General features: G+C 44.3%; 1 protein-coding gene across 1 annotated transcript; it reads left to right on the top strand.

The window, feature by feature from the left end:
• On the top strand, nucleotides 1-21,824 carry LOC129842652 (kelch-like ECH-associated protein 1B). The gene is made up of 9 exons (XM_055911276.1): nucleotides 1-114; nucleotides 9,537-10,982; nucleotides 11,823-11,924; nucleotides 12,931-13,176; nucleotides 14,684-14,980; nucleotides 15,671-16,050; nucleotides 17,948-18,153; nucleotides 18,439-18,615; nucleotides 19,604-21,824. Exons 2-9 carry the CDS (start codon nucleotides 10,776-10,778, stop codon nucleotides 19,879-19,881), a joined length of 1,893 nt encoding a protein of 630 aa, XP_055767251.1. The 5' UTR covers nucleotides 1-114; nucleotides 9,537-10,775; the 3' UTR covers nucleotides 19,882-21,824.
• Nucleotides 21,825-22,455: the final 631 nt, after the last annotated feature.

The raw sequence follows: 22,455 nt of genomic DNA, 5'->3' as shown, positions 1-22,455 counted from the left end.
CCCACTCTTATTTTGGCAGCGAGAATCAGTTTTGTACAATGCTTAGTCATGGTGAGTTACAGCTTTCCCCCGTTCCTATGTGGCGCACAGACAGCGATGGAACTATTCAGCTATGTGAGTCTATTTTACTATTAAGAAAGCCGATCACGATTGATTTTGAAGATATATAATATTAGTGATTTTGTCGCGAGAATGTTAATGTTCATGAATGATGTTTCCGATTCCAATCGGCAACCTTTTTTCCACGAATCGAGTCGACACCAATAATGCCAGGCAGTTACTGACAGCGAAGCTAATTTTGATTGTCTGACACTGTTTTTCACAGCGTTTGCTTTTAATAGCCGTGGTGTTTTGTTGTTATAGCCTAATAGTACATCGATTGGTTGCCTAATGGTCATATCTGTTGTGAACGAGTAGTGAAGTATTAACGTTAGTGCATGCCAACACTTCAATGTGTTTAGCTATAACTGTTACATGTGTGACTCACCAAGCAAGCTAAATGTATCACTGTAGCCTATTTGTTGGGAAATCGCCATCCCTTTGTCTGAAATCTGTAGCAAAATCATATTGTGCTATATAGTTGCGCGGTAAGCACTTTCTTTATGTCCGTTTACATAAGGACTCTTGACTTCTGGGTCATGTTTTGGTACACGCAGTTCCGTAATTTGCTCCCTCATCACAGTCAGCGCTAGTTACAGTCCACGATAAGATGAGTCACTGGCGAAGGCGCACTGCCAGTCTCTATCAATCTTGTTTGAAATAAGCCTTCGTTTTTAATACAGGTGGGCATTGTTTCAGATAGTTTAGGAACGGTTAGGCTACCGGTAGACGATCAGTTTGTCTTTCGTCTAGTGTCAAAATGTGCAATGTCTTTCTCAATTAATTATTTAAGAAGCGCGAGAAAGTTATGGGCTCGAGTTACTAGTGTAACTCCGATTAAGCAACAATACAGATTTTCCCAGACAATCCAGCAATTTTGTAGTCTACTTTGTTGCAAGTGCGTATCTCTCATGTCGCACATCAAATTGAAACATATTGTCGTTCTCTGCTAAGTAACGTTATCGTATTTGGCGCAGAGAAAGTGTCCACTTTAGGCCGGGGATTGTAGGCCTGTTGAGGGATAGCTCTAGTGTAAATCCCTGTAACAGGGATATCTTCCATACAGGGTTCCAGCGTGGTCTGCCCAGAAGAGTGTAGCCTATAGACAAATTGACTACGAGGGCAGTTTCTAATTTACAAAGCTGGTCCCATGAATTGCAAAGAGTTATGGGATATTAGAACCCCTTTGTCTTAACGTGTAGGTTGAAGATTATGTTAACTAGCTGGATAGATGTTTTTAGTCTTGCATTAGCTTCAATTACAATTTTTCACCAACCTTATGATCTGTTTCAGACCGCATGCGTTCTGCCTAAGCAGCGTAGCTACTATGCTTGAGCTGGTCCCATGGTTGATTCAGAGCGGTAGACCCTCTGCATTATTGCGACTCCATTGTCTGTCTTAACCTTCCTATCTTAAACCTAAGCATGGGTACACTCAAAATGTGACAGTTAGTGGAGGCTCCTCAGAGGAGTGAATTTCATAATAATAGCGAAACATTAAAGGTAACCATTTTAGATAACACTATACTAAATATATTCACGTAAATGGATTAAAACACATTGTTTTGCAATGAAGGTCTGCAGTATCCTCAACAGCACTCTGTAGAGTAGCGCCATGGTGTAACCGGAGGACAGCTAGTTTCCGTCCTCCTCTAGGTACATTGACTTCAATACAAAACCTAGGAGACTCATGGTTCTCACCCCCTTCCATAGACTTACTGTATGTGGCTGCTATGAAAGTGAACTGTGTTTGCATGTGGTCAGGGGAGTATTCATTCCGCCGATTCTGTTGATAAACGTTTCTTAAACAGAAACAAACTAAATGGGTTTAACACATGAATTTCTCCAATAGAAACTCTCATTTGCAACTGCTGGACTAATGATTACACCCTATATTCGGTATTCAATGTGTCAATGTCTGTAACCTTGATTACTCCAAATTTTCTCTCAACTTGTGCACCTACGTTGTAAACTTTCATTCATAGGCTAGGTTGTAGCAACCTCATGATGGGTATAGGGGAAATTTGAGTATCGTGTAGTAACCGAAACCTATCAATGTTACATTGAGCTGGGTGAATGGAATGGGAATGGCAGTCATCCAATATGCTGTAATAGAAATAAGGCTATGCTCATTAAAAAGAAATCGTCCTCCCTCATATTAAATAGCACCGACAGCCACTGCTGCCAGTCCACCCATTATGACTTGAATGGGGACGCCCGTTCTATTCATTCTATTTCTATGGTACCACCACAAGTCATGGGACCGATATTAGCTTTTTCTGCGCATAATGTTCAAATCATTTATAAGTGACTTTGTTGAGCTTCACAATCAATTTGAGATATTTTCCCAAGATGTGAATGGGATTTGTGCCACAAATACTGAAACGTTAGCATGTGGAACCAGTGCCAGGGAAACTAAACCGAAGCATGAATTGCTGTCATAACTTGTCCATAGACTGCTTACAGCATATATGTCAGAGTCAAGGCCCGCGGGCCACATCCGGCCCGCGAGAAGGTTTTTTACGGCCCCTGGGATGATCTTGATTTATTATTAGAACCGGCCCGCAGACCGCAGCAAGCCGGCAGCCCGCAGATCTTTTACACGCACCAATACTACATTTCCCACAATGCAACGGTGACGCACCGAGCAGTAGGCTGCTGTGTAAATGAGATGGAGCTGCCTTGGGAAAAACTCGTGGGTTTGACAACCGACGGAGCACCTGCGATGTGTGGACACAGGAGCGGACTGGTGGCGAAGATACGGGAAAAGATGCAAGAGGAAAACGCGACAGGTGAGCTGACAGCTTATCATTGTATCATACACCAGGAAGCGTTGTGCGGTAAAGCCTTGAAAATGGAGCATGTAATGAGCATCATCACGCGCACAGTTAACTTTATCAGAGCCAAAGGTTTGAATCACCGCCAGTTCAAGGCATTTCTGACGGAGTTAGAAACGGAGCATGGTGATTTGCCTTATCACACAGAGGTGCGATGGCTAAGCCAGGGAAAGGTGCTTCAAAGATGTTTCGAGCTTCGTGAGGAGATTTGTCTGTTCTTGGACAGCAAAGGGAAAGACACAACACAACTCCGAGACGAAATGTTTCTGTGTGAAATGGCTTTTCTGTGTGACATTACGAGTCATCTGAATGCAATGAACTTGCAGCTGCAGGGTCGGGATCATGTCATCTCTGATATGTACAGTACAGTGAAGGCATTTAAAACCAAACTGACTCTGTGGGAGACGCAGATGCGGAAAGAAAATTTGAGCCACTTTCCCAGCTGCCAGACCATGAAAGAGAAGCTCTCTACCAGTGCGTTCCCGAGCGCACAGTTGGCTGATAAAATAGGTATGCTTGCCGCTGACTTTCGACGCCGATTTGCTGACTTTGAAGCACAAAAAAGCAGGTTGGAACTGCTCGGTAACCCATTTGCTGTTGACGTGGAAAGCTCACCACCAAACCTCCAAATGGAGTTGATTGACCTCCAATGCAATGATGCACTGAGGGCAAAATATGCGGCAGTGGGTGCTGCGGAGTTCGCCCGTTTCCTCCCCGACACAATGCCCCAGCTGCGCATCCAGGCTGCTCAAACGTTGTCTATGTTTGGCAGCACATACCTGTGTGAACAACTGTTTTCTTTGATGAACCTGAACAAAACATCACACAGAAGTCGACTTACTGCTGAACACCTCCACTCAATTCTGAGGATTTCCTCAGCTCAGAGCCTTACCCCGAACATTGATGAACTTGTGGAAAAGATGGGACACCACCAAGTATCACCCTCAACCTCAAACAAGTGAACATTACTGTGCAATCACATATTTAGAGTTTTTACTCAGTTCAAGTTTAAAAGTTAAAGTTTAATATTTGTTTTCACTGCATGTTACTTCTCCTTAAACAAAGTGTTGTTTTTGATTAATAGATTTTTGCACTTTATTTTATTGTATTTCAATCCAATTATATTTTAAAAATATTTCAGTTGAGTGGATGATAGAAAATTGCTATTATTGTTTTTTTCTTTGAAGTAAATTTAGCCCACTTTTGCTAAAATAGAAAATATAGGCTACTGATGGTGCCTTGAATACCGGTTTCTTTCATTTAATGTTCATGTTATGGGGATTTTTATATAAAGGAAATTTGTCTTTTGTGTCTGTTGAAAATTAAAGATTACTGACAGAGCCATAAGAAAATATTGCTTTATTTATCTGATCATATTGGAATATATTTGTTAGGTTTTCAGTAGGTTCAATTAGGTTCACTAGACTATATGCGTCATTTAAAATTTTTTCAATGAACATTCGAACAGTCCGGCCCTCGGCTTGTAGCTAAATTTTTTATTTGGCCCTCCGTCCATTTGACTTTGACACCCCTGGCTTACAGGGTAAACTTGTACCTATTGCTGCATTCTTGTGCTAGTCGGATCAAAGAAACTGACATTTTCGACTTGTTAACTGCTTGAGCGCGGCACGTGTAGAACTACAACCAGTTAGCAAGTCAGAAATTGTGGAGTTTCCTAGTTCCGACTAGCACGTGAACGCGGCATATGTTTGTCCTTTGTAACTACAGGCTTTTCTTTGGGTGCTGAAATCTGTTGTTTTTTATTTAAAAACTTTAATTTTATGTGACGTCTGTCAAATTGTAATCCAGTTTTTCAATGGAGTAGGAAGTTACGACTTCAAGCATGCACCACCACACGATACTTTTATAAATATCCATTCTTTAACGCTAACTGTGTACCTGTGCTTGTCCTGATTGTAATAGAGTTGTCAGTTGAATTTAGAATGCATATTTTGATAAAATTGCATTCTCTACGCCCGCTTCCAAAACTGAAAGTCTGTCCTGCCATGATGGGCTGCTCCTTCTCAGTTAACAAATAGCTCCCTTGACAGGGTTCATGTAAAATGCTACTTTTATCAAAAAATACAGATTTTAGTAAACAAAGAAAAGCTTGCAGCTACACAGAACAAACATAGGTTCAAGGAAAGAATTAAAGAATTGACATTTTTACAAGTATCGACTGATGGTGGCTCGATGTAGTTGGAGGTAGCCTACAGTCCACCTACACTCGTCTCAACTCCATCGAGATGTACACTGAGTGTACAAAACATTAAGAGCACCTGCTCTTTCCACGACAGATGGACCAGGTGAAAACTATGATCCCATATTGATGTTGCTTGTTAAATCCACTTCAGTCAGTGTAGATGAAGGTTAAAGACCAGAAGCATTTTTAAGCTTTGAGACAATTGAGACATGGATTGTGTATGTGTGACATTCAGAGGGTGAATGGGCAAGACCAAAAGATTTAAGTGCCTTTGAACGGGGTATGGTAGTAGGTTTGTGTCAAGAACTGCAATGCTGTTGGGTTTTTCACGCTCAACAGTTTCCCGTGTGTATTAAGAATGGTCCACCACCCAAAGGACATCCAGCCAACTTGACTCCAATGCTTCTCACAGTTTTGTCAACATGGGCCAGCATCCTGTGGAACACTTTTGACACCTTGCTTCGACAAATTATGGCTGTTCTGAGGGCAAACGGGCAAATCAATATTAAGGTGTTCTTAATGTGTTGTGCACTCAGTGTATATATCATCGTTGAGTAAACTCCGCTAGTTGAGGGGGTGAGTTCTTCCATGATGAGTACACTATGTGAGTTGTCAAGAGTCAGTGAGCAACAGGCTACTATTAAACTGTGACATTTCCTTCCCAAGGAACTGTGAGGGATAGGCCTTCCATGAGATTTCACACAACAAAGACACAATATAGGTCTACTTACCACTAGGCCTACTACTGCTGCTGTGTAGCCTGCATCTAGGTATAACTCCTACATCTCCTCGTTAAGCTACAACTCCTACATCTCCTCGTTAAGCTACAACTCCTACATCTCCTCGTTAAGCTACAACTCCTACATCTCCTCGTTAAGCTACAACTCCTACATCTCCTCGTTAAGCTACAACTCCTACATCTCCTCGTTAAGCTACAACTCCTACATCTCCTCGTTAAGCTACAACTCCTACATCTCCTCGTTAAGCTCCAACTCCTACATCTCCTCGTTAAGCTACAACTCTCACATCTCCTCGTTAAGCTATATTTCCGAGTTAAGCTACAACTCCTACATCTCCTCGTTAAGCTATAATGGGTAACTATACATTCCTACAATGCAGTGCCTTTTCTTACCCCAGGAAATATCACTTCTTCTTTAGTGTAAAATGTGGAATCCAAAAAGGATTTAAACATAAGGTCAGGTGTCCTTTTACCTTAAACACAAAAATATGCATATTAAAACTGAATTGTAATGCATTTGGAACTGTTTTCTTAGTGGATGTAGGTGTTTTGTCATGTCTCTGGGTGTTATTCGTCAACTTCCACAATAAATATAAGCCATAAAATAATTAATATTTTTTTTAAATTATTTTATAGTCTTAGTTAAATTTTCTCTCAACAATGTTTTTTTCATGATTATTTTATTAAAGATTGTCTGTGTATCCCTGATATAGTTTGTTGTAATTCTCCATTTAAGAAAACAACCCCTTAATTTATTTGGTGAGAAAACAACAGTGCAAAGCTAAATAAATATAAACACCCAGTTGGATCTATTTGTCCATGTTTCATGTTAGTCTGTATGTCCAACTCATAAATGTCCACCCTGTTAGGCTAAATTATAGAGAGAATTTACCACATTTCAAAAGCTTAAAATATATTTGATAGAGAAGTAGAAGTCATTTAAGCTCAATCTTGCTCACTCACAGTGCGATGGCTAATTTAGGCTCAACATTTCCACCCGGTTAGGTTCCACCCTGTTAGGATTATGCGCCTAACCGGTTAAAAAATGATAATAATTAAGTGCCTGAGCTTGACCAATATGTTTATCTGAAAGTCAAAAGTCCTTTTTCTGAACTTTTTTCCAAAGTTACGAGGTCCAAAAGGCACTGCATTGTAGGAATGGCCCAACTTGACTTTAGTTAGGCCTACACACTGTAATAATATATCAGTGTCCAATGTAAGCATTGTCTTCTTTACAGAGAATGGTCCAACCACATAATATTAGTCTAATCTTGGTTTCACTTCAGAGAGTTGTACAGGATTTCATGTAATATAGAGAGAAGGAGGGTAATATAATTACCTAGATAGAACTGTAGGTAGGCAGACCATACAACTAAGGCTGTGCCCAAATGGCACCCTATTCCCTACACTTTTAGAAAAAAAAGAGTTCCAAAAGGGTTATTCGGCTGTCCCCATAAGATAACCTGTTTTTGGTTCCAGGTAGAACACTTTTGGTTCCAAGTATAACCGTTTTGGGTTTCATGTAGCTCTCTTTCCACAGAGAGCAATACATGGAACCCAACATGGTTATACATGGAACCAACAAGGGTTCTTCAAAGTGTTCTCTTATGCGGACAGTCGAAGAACCCTTTTAGGTTCTAGATGGCACCTTCTTTTCTAAGAGTTTACATAGTGCACTACTACTAGAGTCCTATAAGCCCTGGTCAAAAGTAGTGCATTATATAGGGAATAGGGTGCCATTTGGGAGGCATGTAGAACAGGTAGGCCATATAACTTGTCCTCCAGCCCTTCAGTTCAGCCAGTCAGTTCTCTTATCTACTTGTACAGGTAATCATTATGTACAAAACGTAACATTGCAGTTATGTTACCCACTCAGGCCAGAGCAGCTGCAATAACACGATAACAATTGTTGCTGAGTAACTATGACTCTTTATAGTGACTTTTGTATTGGCCTAGTTGTGAATGAACAGGCTTAACACCTGTATAGCCTGTAGCTTACTTATTCGAGTGTGTGTGTGAGAGAGGCTATTTTCCTACTCTCCACTGCTGTAGCCAGATTGGTCACAGGACAGTCCAGGGAGAAAAAAACACTCAGTCACGATGACTAATTCAATTCTGTCCTAATTTAAGTCACTCACTCTGTCTTCCTCAGTACATCACTGGGATCAGACTCTCGACTAGTGGTTGGGCTATCTTACCCACTCCCCGCCAGACCTGGGATCAGACTCTCGACTAGTGGTTGGGCTATCTTACCCACTCCCCGCCAGACCTGGGATCAGACTCTCGACTAGTGGTTGGGCTATCTTACCCACTCCCCGCCAGACCTGGGATCAGACTCTCGACTAGTGGTTGGGCTATCTTACCCACTCCCCGCCAGACCTGGGATCAGACTCTCGACTAGTGGTTGGGCTATCTTACCCACTCCCCGCCAGACCTGGGATCAGACTCTCGACTAGTGGTTGGGCTATCTTACCCACTCCCCGCCAGACCTGGGATCAGACTCTCGACTAGTGGTTGGGCTATCTTACCCACTCCCCGCCAGACCTGGGATCAGACTCTCGACTAGTGGTTGGGCTATCTTACCCACTCCCCGCCAGACCTGGGATCAGACTCTCGACTAGTGGTTGGGCTATCTTACCCACTCCCCGCCAGACCTGGGATCAGACTCTCGACTAGTGGTTGGGCTATCTTACCCACTCCCCGCCAGACCTGGGATCAGACTCTCGACTAGTGGTTGGGCTATCTTACCCACTCCCCGCCAGACCTGGGATCAGACTCTCGACTAGTGGTTGGGCTATCTTACCCACTCCCCGCCAGACCTGGGATCAGACTCTCGACTAGTGGTTGGGCTATCTTACCCACTCCCCGCCAGACCTGGGTTCAGACTCTTTTACAAATCTTTCAAATACGTTGAGCATTTGCGCTAGTCTGCCTGAAGAGCCAGATGGGTGGGGTTTGCACTTTTGAGACGTCTCTATTGGTTCCATTGCAGCAGGTACGCTCAATCAAGCACAGATGCAGTATTTGAAATGATTTCTAATGGTATTTGAACCCAGGCCTGATGGGAGGGGGGGACTCTGCATTCCCTTGTGTGGAATCTGTGGAGACACCCAAGTTCTCCTAGAGCTGTGATGTTGTCTAAAAGCACGTTGGCTCTAGTCACAGTGACTAAGAGAAACTGTGACCCCTCCCAAGAGGATTTATGGGTGTGACTGTAAACTCTTTGATTACCTTAAAGGTATATCTATCTACGTTGTATATCTCTTTCTGTTCTAGGACAGTCCTTTGTTCTGACTGGAGTGATTGAGGTTGGATGGCTTCGAGATGTTATTTAGCTGAGTCATTCGCTTGTCATATAACATGCTAAATCACTCTCGAAAATGAAAGTTCTAGCTCCAGACTGCTATCTGTTTTGATCAGACATGGAAATAAGTGCTAAAAACAAATTAAAGGAAGATGGTGAGCAAGCTATGAAGGGAAAATACGGACATTTTGGTGCAGGTACAGCCAACTAGCGCAAAAATAATATTTAAATATTGTCAGTATGATAAAGTATATCCCGATATGTAAATGTATTGATTTCTTTCCCCCATCACTATTAGATAAACCCTATCCACCCTAACACCCAACTGTCCTGTCTTTTCTCTCTTCTCTTCTAGTTGCCAACGGCGCCCAGACCTTCCCAGTAAATACAACAGTGCAATTTGAGATTCCAGAGCGGGGCGACTTCTGGGAAAGCTTCTAGAGTGGAGCAACTGATCAACTAAACTGAGCCCCCCCTCATTCCTGAATCCTCAGGGCTGCTAGCTTACGCTGACGACATTTTTGGCACCTGCTCTTTTTTTCTCTCTACAGAGTTTAGGAGTTTACACCCCTCTACTACCCTATCCTTGTCCCTCTTCTACCCAACTCCGGGCAGAAGTGGAGCTAGCTCCATGAGCTAAGTCCTGATTATAATTATGACCACCATTTAAGATGCAGTAGTATATCAGTGTCTGTTTTTTGGGCCTCAGAGCGAAAAATGAATAAGCAAGTTTTGACCTGCGATCGCTTATCTTCACAGGCAAAACATTTTTCGGTTGGAAATTGATTTCCTGTGGATGCTTGAAATAACTTCACTTAAAAAAAAGACAACTTCTGAACGGAGTAGTTGGACTTGAGAGAAGATGTCAGAGTACTAGACACATCTGTCTGTTTTTCTGACTGTTGCTGACTCTCTCCTTTGTTCAGAAAGTTCCCCTTTAGGAGAAAAACATATCAACAAGCGGACGTGAATAACAGTAATTTCCCGACTGCGTCTTTTCAGACTTGCTGCATACTTCCTGCCGTAAAGACCATACATCTTGCTGTTCCTTTAATTAAAAGACAAGAGAAGAGAAGTTTACTCAAGGGCAGGTGGGAGAGAATCTAGAACACTGGTTTGAATGATGCCATAAATCGTGGTGGATTGCGATTGGCCTGGTTATAACATACATAACCATGACTGGCAGTTCATGTAGAAGTATTTTTTTTAGTTTTACAATAGCACCTGAATGTGCACTATGGCTGGGCTTGTGGAATAAGTAAGACTGTACGAAAAACTCTTATAGACACAATGGCTGGAATTGAGGAGTAAGGGCTAAGAAACCGTCTTTTGAACCTTTTCTAAGAAAGCCGATTTGGTACTCTCTGAACTCTATAGTCACAGACATACATTCAACCAGAAAAACAACAAAGACCCTAGGAAAAGGGTCCTAGCCTTCTACAATCCCTCCCTAGCTCCTCCAGTTTTCAACATTTCCCTTGTCTCCTTGCCCCTCAGTGAGCAAGGATGTCTGGCAGTAGTCACTCCCAACACTGTTCTTAGTTGTTGTCACAGCTTCAACAGAAGCACCAGGAAGGATCCTTGGTCAGTCAGGATGTCTAATGAGTGCCCGACGGAGTGCAAGGCGGTGGTGACGCCGTCGACGCGCAACGGCCACCGCGTCTTCAGCTACACTCTGGAGAGCCACACGGCGGCCGCCTTCGCCATCATGAACGAGCTGCGGCTGGACGGCCAGCTGTGCGACGTGACGCTTCGCGTGTGCTACAACGACCTGGAGGCCGTGGACTTCGTGGCACACAAGGTGTGTAGCATTGTGTCAATAACGGTTATGCTATGGATGGAGTCTGGTGTAGCGGTAATGCTCCTGACTTCGGACTACTCGTGCCCCCTTGGCGACAGGGGGGTCTGTGCCCTTCTCTTCTAGTCCTCATGCTTTGTCTATCCCCAGATTTGTTTCTAACACGTTTCTCTCTGTGAAACACCCACCAAAAATGCAGGGGAAAAAATTATGTTTGGCACTCCGATCTTTAAAGCTCCAATGCAGCTGTTTTTATCTCAAATCGTTTCTGGGTAACAATTAAGGACCTTACTGTGATTGTTTTCAATTAAAATTGTAAAAAATAAACAATAATAGCTTCCTAGCAAAGAGCAATTTCTCAAGCAAGAATTTTGATAGGACTGTCTGGGAGTAATCTGAATGGGGAGGGGAAAACTGAAAATTAGCTGTTATTTGCAGAAAGGTTTGTAACTCTCTTTCTTATTGGTCTGTTAACGTGATGTCACCAGGCAGGCCAAAACTCCATCAAACAGCTCTTACACTAAAAGGGCATTATCATCATTTTCACAATTTTATTCCAACTTCAGTGTGGAAATGTATATAAAACACAGGAAAATTATGTTTTTGACAGCACTTGACCTTAAAAAACAAACAAAATATATATAAATAAAATGGTTATGCTAGTGATTTCAGGGGACCTTTAAAACCGTCTTGTGAATGAGGAGTGCATGGTGATCTCGGGGAATCTCATAACACATTGGAAAAGTTGATTAACAGATATATTGCTTCATTGAATTGTTAGTACACGGTAGGAGCCCTACTTTTCTATGTTTGAGATATCAAGCTGACAGTTCACGTCTACAGGTGGTGCTGGCATCGTCCTCTCCGGTCTTCAGAGCCATGTTCACCAACGGCCTGAAGGAGTGTGGGATGGAGGTGGTGCCCATCGAGGGGATACACCCCCGGGTGAGTGTTACAACACATTTTATAAGACTTGCCACAGGCATGTAATAAACCTTTCTAACTGTTGGCCTAACGTATAGTGTTAACCAATTCTATTGAAACCAACTGTATTTTCATGTGAGAATCGGTGAGTAATAGTAGTGAACACTGGATAGATGAGGGAGACCTGCGTAAGTAGGAGGGTGGGAAGACCGCCTTTCATCCAGACGTGTCAGTAGAGCTAGACTTTTAGAAATCCCAGTTGTAATTATCCACGTTGCATTCAGGATAGGAAGGCAGTCACTCCACGTTTTCCTACGAGGGACCAAAGATTGACTCCATAAGAAAGACAGTTGTATTTCAGTGGTAAAAATACGCGCTCGCACGCACACACCTGCTTTTATCGCTGGCTTCTTTATTCCACCTGGTGCGTACTGAGTTAGCCCCGAGAGATCGTAATCATGCCGCTGCCTTTAGGCACGCAGACACACCAAGCTTACAGAGAGTGCCGGATTAGACATGTTGACTAATGAGGGAACTGATAAACCAGCGGCTCTCTGACTGCTCTGTCATAGGCTAACTCAGAACTGTGCCACACTGCCACGGCTTTGATAGTATGTATTGTGTTACTGTTTTTGTTTGCGATTGTCTTACTTTTTAACTCTGCATTGTTGGGAAAGGGCTCGTAAACTAAGCATTTCACAGTCAAGTCTACACCTGTTGTATTCAGCGCCTGTGACAAATACAATTTGATTCGATGGGTTTTATTTGATTGTGTAGTTCCTCAGTACTGAGGCAGATTGTGTCAGTCTGGACCCTCATGCAACAATAATGATGTAAATGAATCAACCCCTTTCTGTCTTCCTGTCTCTTCTAACTGTTCTAACTACTCTCGTCTCATCCTCTCTCACCTGCCCTCCACTCTCTTTTCCATCTGTCCCATCTCTTCTCTCCATCTCCAATCTTTTCTCTTCCTTTCTCTCTCTGCAAATCCCTCCTCTCTCTCCACACCCCTCCTTCTCTCTCTCAGGTGATGGGCAGGTTGATAGAGTTTGCCTACACGGCCAGCATCTCTGTGGGGGAGAAGTGTGTGATCCACGTCATGAACGGCGCCGTCATGTACCAGATCGACAGCGTGGTCAAGGCCTGCTGCGACTTCCTGGTTACGCAGCTGGACCCTAGCAACGCCATCGGCATAGCCAGCTTCGCCGAGCAGATCAGCTGCACGGAGCTCCATCAGAAAGCTCGGGAATATATCTACATGAACTTCAGCCAGGTATGTGGTGTAGATACTGTCTTCTGGGTTTGAGCAAATATCTACTTCCCCAGGGTCGGATGACCTCATGGATACTATTTCTATGTCTCTGCATCTAGTATGAAGGAAGTTGGAGGTAGTTTCGCAAGCCAATGCTAACAAGCATGTTATGACCTCTAATATCCTTCATACTGGACACAGAGACATACAATGGTATCCACGAGTTCATCTGACTCTGGGGATGTAGATAACAAGCTTCATCGCCAACATCCCGAAGTATCCTTTTAAAACACACACATCCAGTTAGCTTTCCCCCCTCATAACTGATTCAGGATCAGCTTTCCCTAACCTCGTTCTTTGGGTTTTGCGATTCTCCAAACCATAGAGGTAGAATCCTTTTAAACTCATGAGGGGAGTGAACAAGTACACACTTCGGAGAGAATGATAGTCTCTTTTCTCCCGGCGAGTTGGACAAGTCCAGTATCCAGAGCATGCTCACTGTTGATGGTACGAAGTGTTTCACCATGACACTTTGCTCCTTGACCTTTCGATATGTCCTATGGGTTTTCACAGGAAATAACCACGTCGCCTGACTCCGATCAGTTGAAATAATTCAAGCAGATACTGTGCTCTCCTTATCTTCATTTGATATGGATGAGTCATTCAGTCAACCTTCTCGTTAGTTTCACCGTCACCGTCAGGCCCTTCAGCTGCTATACAGATGAATGGCTTTTCTCAGATCTGTAGTCCCTTCCTGTAATTGGTGTCTTTGAAAAGCCAGAGACCGTTTCCTCAAGTGACTCGCTGTGTTTAGTTAAGGGAAACGTCAAGGCTTTGCTAGGGTGGAGCACCACCACCTGCACCACAGTGTGTCATCACTGAGCAAATAGTCTCCGCTGTTACTGTACACCATCTTCGTTTCTGTTCTGCTTTGGCCCTTGGTGAACACTCAACATGAATAATCGTACTATTGTGTGGTAGTGGGTTAGGTGAGTGTGTGTTGGGTGAGTCGTGTGGAATCAGAGCGTTGTGTGGGCGGGCTCATGGGGGTTTACCTGTATGTTCACTGTACAGGCAGTCAGTCTGCATGACTTCACAGGGAGTCAGACTGAAACTGTTACCATGGAAGAGCTGGTTGGTTGGCTGGCTGGTTAACAGGGAGAGATGTCTCATATATATTCTACAAAGATCACTATCTCTCTCTCTCTCTCTCACACTCTCTCTCTCACACACACACACACACACACACACACACACACACACACACACACACACTCCCACAACCAAAATAATGATCATGAGTCATAATAAGATGAATACCAAAGGTGTACTGTGTGATTCAGTGTACTCCATTGAATAAAAAGGTTTTCAAAATGCTTCGTTACTCCCCTTTTTAATTCTAGAAGCCTAACAATTGCCCAGGCACCATATCCAATAATTCCTGGTTATTCTCCATGACTTCATTTTAGACTGGCAACCAAGTGATGCTTTTCTTAGAACAGTCTCTTTTCCTCCTCCTCACCTGTAGGTGGCGACCCAGGAGGAGTTCTTCAACCTCTCCCAATGCCAGCTGGTCACTCTCATCAGCCGCGACGAACTCAACGTGCGCTGTGAGTCGGTGGTCTTTCAGGCTTGTGTGGCGTGGGTCCGGTACGACCGGGAGAACCGGCGGCCCTACGTCCAAGCCCTGCTCCAGGCCGTGCGGTGCCACTCCCTCACCCCACACTTCCTCCAAGCCCAGCTGCAGTCTCTGGAGTGGGACGACCAGTGTAAAGACTACCTGGCTCAGATCTTCCAGGACCTCACCCTCCACAAGCCCACCAAGGTGAGATGGTTGGTTGGTATTTTGTGTAAAATAAAATGTTTACAGTTAAAGTTCAAAAGTTCCACCCTCCATTGTTTCTGATGTGCATCAATGACCTTGCTGCTGTATCTAGCACTTAACGTCCAATACTGATGCCAAGAACCTTGATTAAATAAAGTTTTTTAAAAACTACAAAGCCGGCCTCCCGAGTGGCGCAGCGGTCTAAGGCACTGCGATGCAGTGCTTGAGGCGTCACTACAGACCCGGGTTCAATCCCAGGCTGTGTCACAACTGGCCGTGACCGGGAGTCCCATAGGACGCCGCACAATTGGCCCAGTGTCGTCCAGGTTAGGGGAGGGTTTGGCCGGGGGGGGGCTTTACTTGGCTCATTGCTCTCTCCTTGTGGCGGGCCGGGCGCCTGCAGGCTGACTTCGGTCGTAAGTTGAACAGTGTTTCCTCCGACACATTGGTGAAGCTGATTTCCGGGTGGGTGTTGTAAGCGGGCTGGTGTTAAGGAGCGTGGTTTGGTGGGTCATCGACCTTCGCCTCTCCAGAGCCCGTTGGGGAGTTGCAGCGATGAGACAAAATCGGTATTAATATTGGGAGGAAAAAAAGGGGATAAAAAAATATCAAAAATATTTCCAACGTATTTTTCTCCAAGGTAATCTCCTGATGGATCAATTGATTGATACATTTATGTGGTCCTCCTAGGTGATCTCGTGCCGCACGCCCAAAGTGCCCCAGCTCATCTACACGGCAGGGGGATACTTCCGTCAGTCCCTGTCTTATCTGGAAGCCTACAACCCCTGTACTGGGGCCTGGCTGAGGCTAGCTGACCTTCAGGTCCCCCGGAGTGGCCTGGCTGCCGTGGTCATCTCTGGGCTGTTCTACGCTGTCGGAGGAAGGAACAACGCTCCTGACGGGAATATGGACTCAAACACGTTGGATTGTTATAATCCCATGAACAACTGCTGGTTGCCTTGTGCTCCCATGAGTGTACCCAGGAACAGGATAGGAGTGGGGGTGATTGACGGGATGATCTACGCTGTCGGAGGGTCGCATGGATGTATTCATCATAACAGCGTGGAGAGGTTCGTAGAACTGAGATCTGATTGGGAGGTTTGATGAAGGGAGCGGGAGTTGCGTTTTTATGTCCTTAGGTTGGGGTTATGATTGGTTAGGTATGTAGGATTGGAACAGTGCCCTTTGCGCCATAGGACTTGGTATTTTCTGTCCGGAGAAAAGTGATGTTATACAAGGAAGTAAACTCAGCAAAAAAAGAAACGTCCCTTTTTCAGGACCCTGTCTTTCAAAGATATTTGTAAAAATCCAAATAACTTCACAGATCTTCATTGTAAAGGGTTTAAACACTGTTTCCCATGCTTGTTCAATGAACCATAAACAATTAATGAACATGCACATGTGGAACGGTCGTTAGGACTAACAGCTTACAGACGGTAGGCAATTAAGGTCACAGTTATGAAAATGTAGGACACTAAAGAGGCCTTTCTACTGACTCTGAAAAACACCAAAAGAAAGATGCCCAGGGTTCCTGCTCATCTGCGTGAATGTGCCTTAGGCATGCTGCAAAGAGGCACGAGGACTGCAGATGTGGCCAGGGCAATAAATTGCAATGTCCATACTGTGAAACGCCTAAGACAGCGCTACAGGGAGACAGGACGGACAGCTGATCATCCTCGCAGTGGCAGACCATGTGTAACAACACCTGCACAGGATCGGTACATCCGAACATCACACATGCAGGACAGGTACAGGATGGCAACAGCAACTGCCCGAGTTACACCAGGAACGCACAAGTTACACCAGGAACGCACAATCCCTCCATCAGTGCTCAGACTGTCTGCAATAGGCTGAGAGAGGCTGGACTGAGGGCTTGTAGGCCTGTTGTAAGGCAGGTCCTCACCAGACACCACCGGCAACAACGTTGCCTATGGGCACAAACCCACTGTCGCTGGACCAGACAGGACTGGCAAAAAGTGCTCTTTACTGACAAGTCACGTTTTTTGTCTCACCAGGCGTGATGGTCGGATTCGCGGTTATCGTCGAAGGAATGAGCGTTACACCAAGGCCTGTACTCTGGAGCGTGATCGATTTGGAGGTGGAGGGTCCATCATGGTTTGGGGCGGTGTGTCACAGCATCATCGGACTGCGCTTGTTGTCATTGCAGGCAGTCTCAACGCTGTGCGTTACAGGGAAGACATCCTCCTCCCTCATGTGGTACCCTTCCTGCAGGCTCATCCTGACATGACCCTCCAGCATGACAATGCCACCAGCCATACTGCTCGTTCTGTGCGTGATTTCCTGCAAGACAGGAATGTCATTGTTGACCATGGCCAACGAAGAGCCCGGATCTCAATCCCATTGAGCATGTCTGGGACCTGTTGGATCGGAGGGTGAGGGCTAGGGCCATTTCCCCCCAGAAATGTCCACGAACTTGCAGGTGCCTTGGTGGAATAGTGGGGTAACATCTCACAGCAAGAACTGGCAAATCTGGTGCAGTCCATGAGGAGGAGATGCACTGCAGTACTTAATGCAGCTGGTGGCCATACCAGATACTGACTGTAACTTTTGATTTTGACCCCCCCTTTGTTCAGGGACACATTATTCCATTTCTGTTAGTCACATGTCTGTGGAACTTGTTCAGTTTATGTCTCAGTTGTTGAATCTTGTTATGTTCATGCAAATATTTACACATGTTAAGTTTGCTGAAAACAAACGCAGTTGACAGAGAGAGGACGTTTCATTTTTTGCTGCGTTTATATACAGGACATATTTTTTTATCTCAAGGAAAGTATTTGTTGTTTGTGCCTAAAAATAAACCAGGAAGAAATGACTTTGTCACGATTTTCCAACCTCACACTAAATATAGTCCAGTTGGTTGATTTTGTGGGCGTGTATCTCTATCCTGCTCCGCAGGTTTTGTCAGTGTGTTTGACTGACAGTGTCTGTCTGTCCCCTCCTCCTCAGGTATGACCCAGACAGGGACCAGTGGCACCTGGTGGCCCCCATGTTGACGCGGCGTATCGGGGTGGGCGTGGCGGTCATCAACCGGCTGCTGTACGCGGTGGGCGGGTTCGACGGAACACACCGCCTCTCCTCCTCAGAGTGTTATAACCCAGAGAGGGATGAGTGGAAGAGCATGGCTGCCATGAACACTGTGCGCTCTGGGGCAGGTGAGGAGCAAAGGGAGCACACTGACTTTGGACAGAATTTACGGTTTGATTCTCTACCCTTCTCACGACGTGTGTACTTACACGCCCCTTAATTTATTTAAAAGGCATGGACAGGAATATGGTGGAGACTCTACAGCCATGTTTGCACAAATCCAATGTTTTCAAATTGATTTTAAATGCACTTTTCTGGGTGAAGAGTGGAGATTCAGAGTGAAACCTGTGTGTAGGCCTAAAGTCCCACCTGTGTCAAGAAGGTCCTTCTAATAATGCACTTTGACCCATCAGGTGTGTGTGCGCTGGGGAACCGTATCTACGTGTTGGGGGGCTACGACGGCACCAACCAGCTGAACACAGTGGAGCGCTACGATGTTGAGACTGACACCTGGAGCTTTGCCGCCTCCATGAGGCACCGGCGCTCTGCCCTGGGGGTCACCGCGCACCATGGGAAGATCTATGTACTGGGTGGGTATTGTAAAAGGTTCCACTGCAACAATGCTTTAGCGTAATTATGAGTCATTTGCTTCGGGGGCAAGAATTCTTTCTTTGAACACCGTAAACAAAGCCCTGGAGCCCCAAATACCCATGTTGTTTTAGCTAATACATTATGACAGAATCAACCCCCATATGATGTGCAGGATTTAGTACTACAGTGTTTAGGTCACGTTTAGTTGTCCAGTGTCGAAGTGACATAGAGAGAGCATATCTTATTGTTTTTAAGTGTTTTTATTTGTTGATTTATTTTGTTGAATTTTTATTTATTTTTGATCATTTGTTGAGAGACGTATCTGGTGGTGACTCACGGGAGGACAGGACTGATTATGGCAAGTCATTATATTTGGCAGCTAGCTCCATTTGAATGATGCAGCAGCAACACCTGGTAAACAGCATCGGCTTTTTGGCCTCCTGCTCCGGTTCCTAGAGGGAAGTGGACTGCGGTGTGAGGTGATGCAGACGCTCGCCTCGTAGGGCGCTATTCAGGACTACTGCTGAGGTGCGGTGGTCTTATTTGCGCTTTTACAGTCCCCGAAGCATGACCCAGGTGGGTGCTACATTTCAGTAGTGGATGATCCAGCCTGATCTAGAGAGGAGGAGCTGTGAGCATCGACAGACAACGAGGTACTTGATGAAGAGTTCCATGGCCTGTCTGTCAGATATCTCTACCTCCCTGCCTGGCTGTTCCATCAATGCTTCCTCCGGCCATACTACTACCTTTCTGAACTGCCCATGATGAAAGACCATCGCCCAATAACTACCAGATCCTCCTACATTTTTTATTTGTTAAATTGTTGTTGTTTTTTTAAAGCAACTTTGCGATTCAACGTGTAATGAAAAGACCTATATAAAATACATGTATTATTATTTACATTTGAGATACAATTCTCATATGTTATAAAAGTGTTATAAATCCCATCCTATGTACTAAAGAGTGCTTCTCCTCTCCGTTCTACAGGAGGTTATGACGGGAACACGTTCCTGGACAGCGTGGAGTGTTATGAACCCGAGACGGACGCGTGGTCGGAGGTGACCCGCATGATGTCGGGCCGCAGTGGCGTGGGCGTGGCCGTTACCATGGAGCCCTGCCAAAAGGACCTGGCCCAGTGTCTGAAGCATGAGAGGACGGAGGTCACTGGCGGTTGTGAGGGTGTTAGTTTGGGGTGTTCAGGGACAGGAGGGGACTCTGGATCGTACCATAACTCCAGACACGGTGCCTTCGGCAAGGGGACTTGAGTCGTACACTCTCCACCATCCCTGGCTCAGTCCTCTTCAGTCCTCAGTCTTCCATGGAAAGGCGCCCCCGCCTTGAATAGAAGACAGAAACACAGGTCTTCTGAAAAACACAAGATCTCAGAGGCCCTCCCTAGCCATGTTGGTTTCACACAACTTCAGTCATATGTGACAAGTTGTTTAATGATAAATTGTATATAGTTTATGATCTAGCACGTTGATTCACTCACTGTTCCCGCGATAACAATGCAGATGGGCAAAGTCATAGAAATAGGAGTTCTAGATTGTTTAATCTGTTCAAATCTACTTCTATGTGCTCCATCCCATACCACCACAGTAGCACTATAGCTCCCTCTTGGACCAATGTTTCCCTGGTCTACACCAAGAGGAGAAAGGGCTGTACAATGTATTTGAAAGGCTACCAACTAACCTCTGTCTACTAAATTAGTAGTCACTTTTTTTCTATTTCAAGACCAGCCTGTGCAGATAAACCAAATATTTTTGGGAGGGGAAGAAATATACAACATTGCATACCTTCAAACAACAAGAAAGTGTAAGACAAAGTACCTTTTGCTGAGAATTTTCCTGAACAGCAGTAAATGCAAACTTGTAGTGCATTCAAGGTTTAAAAAGGCTTCTAAAGTTTGAATTTTCCACTTAAAAATGTTAGATTTGATTTTGCCTAATGAAAAATGGATCAACCCTACACAAAAAATGTCCCTTATTAATTATAATCCACATAATTCACATTTTCTGTTGCTGCAGGATTATTTTCCTACTGTAGCAAACTGGCTCAAATGAAAGATCTTACATCTGTAGTACTTTTGGCAAAGTCTGTAGACAAATGGGGAATTTTAGGGTTTTCCTAATATAAGTGCCATTACTATGCCTGCTGGCATGATTACCACCATCAGTATACAGACCACTCTCTGGTGGCAAGAAAGCACGTTGGTGCTCGGGCTGAGGGTTGGAGACTTAGCCTACAGTGGTCGAAGTAGGCCTAGAGAGCCCCAAGACTGAGTCTAGATACTATCGGCTCAATAGCGTCGCAAACCAATCATAAAGAATATGTGGGACGGGAATGTACTGAAAAGTGTTTAGAGTAGGGAACTCACAAGGACCGCCCATAAGGACAAAGAAGTGTCAATTCATTTTAAACCATTACACACAAATATATCTCCAATCTCCCCCCTGCGATTGCTTTTGGGTTTTAACACTCGTACGCACATCTGGCCAAACCACGGGTCAAGTGACCATTGTTGTGCATTAAGTCACATTGATAATGTCACTAAATGGGAAGAAGAGAAGAAAAGGGCGGAGTCCCAAATGGCACCCTATTCCCAATATCGTGCACTACGTTTGACCAGAGCCCTATGGGCCCTTATCAAGAGTAGTGCACTAAATATTTCCCGATGACTCGCACTGAATTGAATTCCGCTGCTCTCTCGATGGAGAAGGAATGTCAGTGGGCCGGAGCCTGCCAAAACTAAATTGGGAATAGAGTGCTATTTAGTACAGGCTACTTAAAGAAATGTATTTGTAACAGCGGTTTAATTAAACTACAAAGGTTTTGTAAGTGATGTTTTGTACATTGATATTATATTCCAATAGAGTCTTGTACAGAAGAATTTAAGAGCTGAAGTTTTTTATTTATTAATTTTGTCCTTTTTTTCTTGTTTGCTTTGACTGACTACAACGACTTTGTATTAAAATTGGACTCTGATATTGTTTTCCTGCTAATGAGAAGCATGCATTGTATTTAGGCATGCCTGTTGAATGCCTACATTTGTAAAGAAAGGTTGCCTCTTTTGAAAGGGACTTTTTCCCCGCTTCTTAGTAGTTAAAGAAATATAATAGAATATTTAAAGAAATGCTTTGTACATTTTTCAGCAAACAAACACTGTACAAAACACATTGTATATTAAAATATGTTTATTTTAACAGTGGCATATGTTTGTCGAAATCCCAGTTCTGGGCTCGTATTCACACAGCGTCTGATTTAAAAGTGCTGATATAGGATACGTTTTTGCCTTTTCGATCAAAATGAATAGAGGGGGATCTGAGCCTAGTTTAGCAATACTCCAATTAGCTTTGAGAGAAAGGCACCTGGATCCGGTTCGTTAGAACCATCGATGAACTTGGCCTTACGATACTTTCGGGAAACCGGGCCCTGATCAGGGACGACACAAAGACGGTACAGTACGACAATGGGCAGAAACTGCTTCTCTAATTGAAATCCCAGATCACGCTAAATTCATGTGCAGAAACACGTAATCGGTTCTAACGTTCTGCGCATGTGCAGGCCGTCAAATCAAAGGCATGCCTTCGATATATCGTTGTTTTTGAAGAAAATTAGAACTTGTCAGTTTGTCACTTTCAGGAGGTTAGTCATAACATGCTCAGCTACTTAAGACATTGTCTCGAATCTCGGTTGTGCCTTTTAGATTTCGAAAACGTTTACCACCAAGGAAGATTTTTTCCACTTCTCTAATTGACTTCTCTAACGCCAAACTCCGACCTGGTCTGCTTCACAAGCGTTCCCGGAAGTCTCGCAATATTGCTCCTCTGGGTTTAGAA

This window comes from Salvelinus fontinalis, unplaced genomic scaffold (assembly GCF_029448725.1).
Source record: "Salvelinus fontinalis isolate EN_2023a unplaced genomic scaffold, ASM2944872v1 scaffold_0059, whole genome shotgun sequence".
Lineage (NCBI taxonomy): Eukaryota > Metazoa > Chordata > Actinopteri > Salmoniformes > Salmonidae > Salvelinus > Salvelinus fontinalis.
This window is presented reverse-complemented; position numbering and strand designations above follow the sequence as displayed.